Source organism: Dendrobium catenatum, unplaced genomic scaffold (assembly GCF_001605985.2).
Source record: "Dendrobium catenatum unplaced genomic scaffold, ASM160598v2 fragScaff_scaffold_1676, whole genome shotgun sequence".
NCBI lineage: Eukaryota > Viridiplantae > Streptophyta > Magnoliopsida > Asparagales > Orchidaceae > Dendrobium > Dendrobium catenatum.
The window spans coordinates 87,828-98,184 of NW_021320138.1; the positions used below are offsets into that span (position 1 = coordinate 87,828).

At 30.9% G+C, this 10,357-nt stretch overlaps 1 protein-coding gene across 1 annotated transcript; it reads left to right on the forward strand.

Annotated features, from left to right (window-relative positions):
* The first annotated feature begins 9,017 nt into the window (after nucleotides 1-9,017).
* Nucleotides 9,018-10,082, forward strand: LOC110109999. Its single transcript, XM_020841266.1, has one exon. It carries the CDS (start codon nucleotides 9,018-9,020, stop codon nucleotides 10,080-10,082), a length of 1,065 nt encoding a protein of 354 aa, XP_020696925.1.
* The last annotated feature ends 275 nt before the right edge of the window (nucleotides 10,083-10,357 follow it).

Below are 10,357 nucleotides of genomic sequence, written 5' to 3' on the forward strand. Positions count from 1 at the left end.
TATTCAAATCATTAAGGATATGTATGCATGAGATATTACTTGTGTTCAAACTCAAGGAGGTTTTACCAAGTATTTTCAAATTTTAGTTGGATTACATCAAGGATCCACTTTAAGCCCATATCTTTTTGGTCTAGTCATGGATGCTCTTATTAGACATTTACATGAGGATGTACCATGGTGTATGCTTTTTTCTAATTGTACTCTTCTTGTTGATAAGACTAGAGAGGGAGTTAAAGATAAACTTTAACTATGGAGGTCAATCTTAGAGTCTAAAAGTTTTCATGTGAGTAGATATACATTTTGAATACATGGAGTGTAATTTCTATTATTCAAAGTGATGGTGAAATATATGGGAATATCAAGAGTGGAATTCAAGTTAAGGGCCTATGGCATGATAGAAAAAATGGTGATAAGATCTGCAATGCTTTATGATTTAGAGTAATGACAATTAAAAGACAAGCATAATATTAAATTAAGTGTTGCAGAGATAAGGATGCTCAGATGGATGAGTGGATTCGCTCTAAGAGATAAAATGTGAAACGAGTATATATGTGAAAAGGTTGGAGTAGCTATAGTGGCAGAGAATATTAGAGAGTCGTCTTAGATGATTTGGTCACATAAAATGCCAGCCTTTTGATGACCCAGTCAGGATAGTAGATAAAGATAGATGTAGATTGTTGATCTCATTTTCGCATGAGATATTCTTGATCTACATCTCCCTGGTTTACATTCAATCTTCTACTACAATCAACACTTTCAATCATTCATTCAATCATTTTCAAGCTTTCAATCAATCATACAATATACAATCAAATATATTTCAACTAATCATATAGTCAAAATTCACTTAACCTACCGTCACATAATTACAATCAATAAATTTACAAATACAACCTACATCCAACTGATTCACAATCATGTTGGATTTTCAATTGCATTGATCAATCATCACTCATACATCCAACATTCATTAAACTATAATCACTTGATTGACTAACAGCCTTGTTCTATATTCAATTGATGCAATACATTGCCTTTCCCAGTACACTGGCATTTATGACCTCAATCATGTTTAAATCACCTCATTAGGAGTTTCATATGCATCATTGGTTCTTTGGGCTAATTATTGACTCTTTTGACCCAATAGAGTTAGCTCGGGCTAGCTCAATTGATCATAAAGCTCAATCACTTTTATATAAGCTTCCTGATCTTCACTAAATTATTTTGAACATCACTCCTAGTGAATTGGACCTAATTGATCACCCTGACCCAATCAACAGTTGACTTAGTTAATTGAGCTCAAGACTTGTCAAATCAGATCAATTTGGGTCAATTCATTGCTTACATTCATTTCAAAGCTATAAAACCATCAAATATACTTCATTATGTGGTTTAAGGATATTCAAACTCATCATGAGTCAAATCATGATAGGTTTGACCAAGTTAACACATTGAACTTGGTCAAACCCATCCATGCATGCACCCAACAATACACTCAAACATTCAAAATATTGTTCTAAACCCCCTTCAACCCATCTCAACCAGTACGTAGACACTCCCTAGCTACATTCCACCTGAACAATCAACTTGGCTTGTTGAGTGGTCAAACAATCAACAAGTAGCTTAAATAAGCTCTAAATGATCCATTTGTTATATCCAAACCACTTCCCTCTAAACTAGCTGCCCTAAACCCTTTAAATTAATACTAAAATCATTCTAAGAAGTTACTAAACCCAGCTTAGTAATTGGTTTAACCTAAATAAGAAAATTGATATCCCCATGTGAAGGCAAATATGCCTACCACATCACTATCCTTGTTTTACTGATTCCATGGCCTCATAATTTCCTAGGGCCACTTGTCAAGCATCAAAGTATCCTTCCAAACTAATCCTAATCGATTAATATCACCCTAGTGCTTTGAATTGTGCTAAATGGGAAAAATAACTTATGCTAACATATTCACATTCTCTCACTGCGTCCAATATCCAACTTTTGGTTCATTTGAGCTCTCCAGACATTCCCTTACACTTCTCAAGTCTCTTCCCACTCCATCCAAGACCCGTAGCTGTTTATTCAAGCTTCCTTAGCCGTTGAGTTCTTCAGGATATTTCTTCTAGAGGTCATAAGGAGCAAATCAAGACCAAGCTTGGCTTTAAATATCCGCTAAATCAAGGTTAAAGTTAAACCCGATTCTAAGATCTTCTAGTTTAAATAACTTCTCATAAAATGCATTTTAACTGTAAAAATAAGTCCCCATTGTTCATTTATTTCTAATAAAGCTCTGTTTAAAGTTCAATAAAATTTCATCAAGACATTTTCAAGTTTGACATGCTCTTCATCATTTAGGGTTTAAGTGAATAACCTATGAATTGTTCAAGATTTGAGCTGTTGATTTCGATATCAGCAACTCGGATTTTGTTGTATTTCCTTTTATTTGAAACATGTGATGCATTTGGCTGTTTCGATTTCCACCCAATGTGATCTCGATCGTCCATCACAAACCATGGATGATCGGAAGGCGTTGCGCATTGCTTTAAGTTGAAAATGCGTATGTTAATTGATAATGATTGCTAGTTACACAATCATTTACGTTAAATGTGTCGCCACACAATCATTGATCATAAATGCTGTTGTCGCACCATTATAACCCATAATTGATCATTTCAATGGGTTGACTAAATTTAATTAAATATGAGTGTTTTTAATAACATAATTTAAAAAAATTCATAGTAAATAAAATATGTTGCCAAAAATTTTGCGCACACCTAATTCTCTTCAGAATTTCACCCTCTCTTTTAAAAATAAAATTAAGCCATAATTTTGAATTATTGGAGAGTAATTATAATTGTTATTTTCCATATTTCCTTAATTATTCTCTAATTATTTGGATAATTAGACAAACTTTTCTGGGTTAAATTAGAGAATTTATATAACCTCCAGTAATTTTCCAAACCTAATTTGAGCTTAATTTTATTAAGAGTTGAATTTTAAAGCATAGGAGCCATATTTTAATAGGGTTTCTATATTCTTTTATTTTGTGCATTCAAATACTTTATGAAAGTATTAAACATAGCTTAATCATGGATAAATTGAATAAACCAAATTTGATATATGTATATATAGTAATTACATGATTATTGCTTTTTCAATTTTTGCATGATTATGCCCCAAATGTTTAACAACATGGATTCAAACTTGGTTGGTAAATACTATAATCAAGGGCGGATCCAGCTTCTTTTTTCAGGATGGACCAAAAAAAAATTTTTTTGGTGGGGGATGGACAAAGATGCTTAGGATTGATAAAATTAGGGCAAAAAAGTTTTTTGAGATGGGGCAAAATACCCAAAATACTCAAAATATTCCAAAATATACCCTTTAAAATAAAAAAAAAATTTGAGGGTGGGCATTCTTTTTTCAGGATGGACCAAAAAAAAATTTTTTTGGTGGGGGATGGACAAAGATGCTTAGGATTGATAAAATTAGGGCAAAAAAGTTTTTTGAGATGGGGCAAAATACCCAAAATACTCAAAATATTCCAAAATATACCCTTTAAAATAAAAAAAAAATTTGAGGGTGGGCATGCCCACCCTCAATCCAATGGGGATTCGCCCATGACTATAATATATAATATATCTCGTGTTGATCAGTCTTTGGAGATAATTGAATGGGAAATTATTTGGTAATTGAAGGTCCAAATAATTGGGTAATGATTGACTCAAATGCTTGAAAATTAATTATTTCAAATGCACTTATATTTAACACACCATTTTGTTGTGGTTTGATTGTGTACATTACCAAGGGTTAGAGTCAATGATTGTCAACCCTATTTCAAATAGTAGTCACACTTAACAACAATAATTAAGGATATGTATAGATAACTTAGAGAATTTTATTTTATTGTTTTATTTATTTTTTTTATATAACTTAGAGAATTTATGAATACATACACACACCAAATAAGGGTGAAACTCAAACCTAGTAAAATTAAAGTCATCATACAACCTAGGAATCAAACTTATCTTGATTTGACACTAATCAATCTTTAAACAACAATTAATCAAAATTTCCTTTTACTTAAGGATTAAAACTTCAATAATTAATAATAAATCAAATAAAATTCATAAATATGCAAAATCAATTTTAATCAACTTTAAACATACAATCAAACAAAATTAAAATCCTAAACTAATTAAAACTTAATTAATAATTAATTAACCTTTAGTTAATTATAAACTAATTAAATTTATTAAAAATAAAGTATTAATCAAATTAATCTGAAACTTTTAGAGATTGATATATTGGTTATTCCTAACCTTTGATATCAATTTCATAAATGTTAGAGTTAATTTGATATCAAAATTAAATTACCCCTCTTATGTTAATAATTAAATCATTAAAATAATTCATTAAATTCTTAATTTCAAACATAATTAAATAAATAAAATAAATATAATTTAAAATACATAAATATTCAAATAAAATTAAAAGAAAATTTGGAGATTAATTATTTGAATTTAAAAGAAAGTTTTAATAAAGTTTAATTATAATTCATAAATAATTAATGAAAAATTCGAAATAATAAAAAAATAATAATAATTAAAAATAAGACATTCGTTATCGAAGTTTTTGGCAGCCAAACTGTCGGTTGGCTGCCGAAAACCTATAGCATTTAAAAAAAAAAATGGTAGCCCCCTTCTATTTACTCAATTTTACATAATACATACACAGAACTGAAAACATATATCACAAATAAGAGTAACACGCCACTATAATCAACCCACAACTATAGTCCAAAATCAACATATATAACATTCAAATGAAATCCACAATAAGCATAATCAAATGTTTAAACAGAAAGTTTATCAAACTAAATGAAATCTATAATAAACATAACATATAAATCCATAATAAGATATCCATGTCCTCGCTTTCACACAACAAGTTCATCAAATCAAATGTTTAAATAAAAGTTCATCAAACAAATAAGAACACTAAGCATCCTCAGTATCCTCGCTACCTTGTGATTCATGCGTCGGTAAAACAAAAAACTGGCACCCTTGTCGGAGGTTATTATACTGCCGCTAATTCTGACGGTGTATTATTAAAAACTGCCGGATAAATTGTCGGTTAATACTGGTGGTTAGAACGCCGGTAATACCGATGGCTATAAGACCGCCGATAATACCTGAATTTCCTGTAGTGCATGTTTGATTTTTCTTGGAGGGCATATGTATTGGATTGAAGGGTCACTTCTCTATCATTTTAATAAACCATCAATAAAACTTCAAAGGATTTTCTATGGTCATATATCCTATATAAGGGATGATTTTATTTTATGTATGAGCCTTAGGATCTGTAGGTTAGTGGCTCTTACACTTTTAGGTTATTAATCTATAAATTTTCTATAATTAAATAAATAACTTCAACCATTAAAAATTCAAATAATTAAATTCAAATGCATACAAGTTAAACTTCAACTAAAATCTCCTTTTGACCTTAATGAATAAACCTTCTAAATACATGTAACTTAAATACTAAATTCATATAGGGCATACGAAAATCACATAGCCTACTTCACACTTAGTGTGAATCCCTTAAAATTTTTTAAGAATTTTTTCGACTTAGAACAATTAAAAATTATTTCATGAGCCATTATTTTTCAAATCACAACCCATGTTTATCAGAACATATATAATATAGTGCTTTAACTACCCTAATATTTTTTATAATTTATGGGCACTCATGAAATTTTTTAAGAAATATGCAGCTATCGATATAAGTGAATTTTTTGGGACTATTATATGTCTATTTTGCAAATCAATTCTACAAGAATATTTAAGATATAATAAACTAATTTATGAATAATTTTTGTAATTTTTTAAGTTTTGGATTTGAAAATATAAAGGAATTTAAAAAAATTTACTATTTTAATATTAAATAATTTAAATAATTATTTAATATTTTAATATAATATATAATCCCACTTTATAGTTTATTAAAGATTTCATTTTATTTTTTATCATTTCATCAACAAAGAGAGCAGTTTAGGGATTTTAGGAAAAAAAGAGAGGAGTGAGAAAACTAAAGTTTGATTTTGAGCAACTTCGAGTATTTTTCATCTTTCGGTTCAATTGGAAAATATGTTTGTCTCAAAGTAAGCCACATTATGACCATCTCAATTTAAAAAAAAAATAGATGATTTTTAGATGTGGATAACTTTGCCTTGGTAAAATTTTCACTGCATAAATTTTAATATATTATAGAGATTATGATTATGAACTTTTTGAATATTTTATTATATTTTTCAATTGGAGTTTTGAAATTTGTGAGGTTTTTATTGAATAGAAAATTATTTGGATGTTGTAAAATAGTATTGTAGTACAATAAAAATCATAAATATTATTTTACATAATCCATACTAATTAATAATTTTTAAAAAATGTACATTTTTGTCTAGTAGGATTTTCTATTACCGGGAGCCATAAGGCGTCAGAATCCTTTGAGATTATGTCAATGACAGTGAATATTTTTGTGCTTATAAGGTATATTTTGGTGGCTATAAGCCATATTCTAGTGCTTACAAGCATGTTCTAATGTTTTAAGCACAAAAAAGAGTTATACGGGGTATGGATCCTTTGAAATTATGTATAGGTTCAAAAAATATAACATGAACTGCTCTATAATATGGATTAAAATTTATTTATTTGCTAAGTATTATTATTTAAATAATTGTATAACTATTATGCTCCTATTATATTTCTCAGCATAATGATTATTAGCATGCATTTAAATGCTTTTAAATATTCAACAAAATTTATTAAAAGAATTTAAAAATTGAGTGGTCTAGTAAGGTGTTGTAGCTCAGTGTAATTTTGCTTATGCTTTTTAGGATCTGGGAAAGGTAAGAAGATTGTGGATTAGCAGTTCAATATCATATTTGAGTTGATATGTATTTCTTTTTTAATTTTTATACAATCATGACTTGTTTATTATTCAATTTTGTAGCTTAACATATAGTCATGTACTATAGTATACATATATCGTGATGAAATGAAAGAAACCTTATGGATGAGTTTGTTTTAGTATTTGGATGCTTTAGTAGCGATGTAGCATTTCAAATAAATATTGATAGAAAACTTGTAATAATTCCAAAACTAGATATTATGATTTATCTATCATAGCTCAACATGATAATACATGTCTAGATCTAGTTGGGTTGTGACATTTAGATAGTTTGCTAGGACAATCAACTCTAGCCTAGGGTAGGCTGGTGGTGTTAATTATTTATCGAGAGCACGCTATATTTGTTTATTTAAAATTAGCACTATGGATTGTCATATTTAAATTTATGTTGGTGCACTTAGGCTCTTTAGAAATTACGTTAGAAGCATTAGATGATTGCACAACTGCTCTGCATATTTTATATTACATATAATATAAAATGTACCTAGGAACTACTGTATATATGTATAAGTGTCTGTAAATCATAATTTATATATAGATCGAGTTTTACAGTGTCCTGAGTTGTAAAATAATTAAATACACCTGCTTATATATACATGTGGGGTCTCCAAAAGACGATGTCCTCTCATTTGGAGTATAATCTCTTTTGAAATTCTACAAAAAAACTTGAAGCTTAAAGATCATAAGAAGATGTATTTGGTTTTATATATATGGTAGGTTTAGAAACCCATGTTTGTTATGGTGGAGCTTGGCCACCTTACTTTCTTGTAGAGTCTGAGTCTATTGTAAATCTCTAAATCAATAAATGAATATTTTTTTTATTTATATAATTCTCTTCTATGCATCATTTCCTATATTACTTGCATGTATATGATAATTTGCATGAGGGGGTAGCAACTTTTCTTAGATCTTCCTCAGTGTGCATGTTTCATACTTTGTAGGAACATATATAATACTTTTAGGATGTTATAGCTTTGGGTACTATAGACACCATTCGCTTTACCTATTCATTCATACATACAAGGTAGCGGGGTCTCCATTAGCATAGGGGATATTATGCTTTCCTTGTTGGTATAAGGTCGTTATGTTGCAAAAATTTCTTTAGTAGTTAGAAAATTTAGCTAAGTAATATAAACAAGAAAAATTTAGATTTTTTGCGAGTCTTCTCGTTTGCGTCACTTAAATGTAAAGTCAAATTACTTATATATATATATATATAAGACAACTTTATTATATGTTAAAATCAAAATGAGTCTAACCTCCACTTTAATCAAAAGTTCTCTTTGGAGATGTAATTGACTGTATGGCTTGCCTCTATAGCAACCCAAGATTCAAGTATAAAATAAATAATGTCTTAGTTTGCTAAGAGAGGGGAAAAATCTCTAGATGTCGACTAAAGCCTATTATGGGTTAATTTCATATTTAAAACGATAGGTGAATGTTAAATTTATCCATAAGGATAATTTTTACATTCTCTATGCCGAGTTTGAATACAAAATAATTCATTTCTTTCCTCAAATTGATAATACAATATTAGTTTATTCTTCAAATAATTATCACTACTTATGTGAATTTGTCTAAGAAATATTAAATATCAAATTAGAGGTACAAACATCATCATTTAATTTGTCCACTAGACCTAAAAAGACTTCTTTAGAAAAATATTAGAAATGACTTTTTATTAGATTTAAATAAAAATTTGACTCTTAACATAACACAATGGAGAAAATTGGTTCATGTAGCCGACCCCACGTAGTGGGATAAAGGCTTGTTGTTTTTATTGTTGTCTTGAATAGATGTGAGATGAATAATTGGATGTATAAATGAAAGTGAAGTTATAAAGAGAATTTGGTATTTCTTATATCTATTCTGAATAGATATAAGGTGATCAAGTGGAGGTCTAAGTAGAACTGAAGTTATAAGATGACATTGGGACATACATACGTAAACCATGTCATGCATACATAACATACAAGTTTTATGTATTCTAAGGGGGTTGCCAGCGCTTTGGATTTCTGAGAGTGAGGCGCTTCATCTTGCTAAGCCCTTTGAATATGCGTTGGTTGGGAAGTTTTTGCTTCGCCGGCCAGTGCTTGATGCGATTAGAATTTTTTTTTTTCAACCTCAAACTTTCTGGCGAGTTCACGGTCACTATTTTGAATCCGAATAATGTTTTGATCAAGCTTGCCAATGACCTCGATTATGGTAGAATTTTTGCTCACAGATCTTACTTTATATTTGGGTGCTTTATGAAGATTATTAAATGGAACCCTTACCTTGACTTGTCGGAAGAATCTCCTATCGTCCCCGTGTGGCTTTCTTTCCCTGAACTTCATCCCCACCTTTTCTCCCCGCGCATTCTCTTCGGCTTAGGTTCTATCTTTGGTCGGCCTATTCAATCGGATAATAACACTGCGGTGGGTTCTCGTCCTTTTGTGGCTCGTATTCTTGTGGAAATGGACATTTCTAAATCTCACCCCCATTCAGTTTGGCTTGGTCCTGATAGTTTGTGTTATATTCAAAAGGTTGTTATGGAAGGTTTGCCTAGTTTTTGTTCTCATTGCAAAGAGGTGGGTCATAAAAACTCTGATTGTGTTAAATTGCATCCTTTGTTGAGGAAGGTTGCAGCCCTTGTCCTGCTGAATCCTATTATGCCGGAAGTGGTTATGCCTCAAGTTTTGAATGATTTAGCTATTGACAATGAGGATTGTGGTAATGTGAGCTCTCGTGATGTTGGCTTTCCTGTTTCGGTGGGGAAGTTGGTGGGCAATCTGGATCCTTCTCCAGGTGTTGCCTTGGCCGGTTCTCATATTGTGGGCCCTTCTGATAATATGTTGGTTTCTTTTGATAAATTGGGTGGTGTTAACCAACTGGCTATGGATGTGGCTATTGATGGTAGTGAGGGTGATATAGTGGTAAGTGATAATGTGATTTTTCCCGTGGTGGTTAGTCATAATGCTATACCGTCGAATATTGTTCTACGTGTTATTATGCCCCGTTTGTTAAATGAGGAAGTTGTTGAGCCCTTTGCTCTGAGTCCATTGGGGAAGGGTTGTGCGATTGCTGTTGCCTCTTCGGACTGTCTTGATTTCCCGGATGTTGCCGGTGTGGTGCACTAGCTTGATGTTTGGGAGGGTGATGAGATTCATGATATTGGTGCTGCTTCACCTGGGGTGGTTTTCGGCCTGATACTATGGTTACTTGGCCACTTTATGATGGTGACGATCCTTTGTCTAAAAGTTTTGATGATCCGATTTTTACTGTGCCTATAACTATTGTACCTAGAGATGTAATGCTTTCTCACCTATCTAGGGATAGTGAGGTGTTACATGGTGATTGGCTTCATGATGAAAATTCACATGATGATGAAAGTTTCAATGAGGATGATTCGGCT

Coding starts and splice junctions, on each gene's coding strand:
- LOC110109999 (XM_020841266.1), top strand. CDS start 9,018: ATGCGTTGGTTGGGAAGTTTTTGCTTCGCCGGCCAGTGCTTGATGCGA.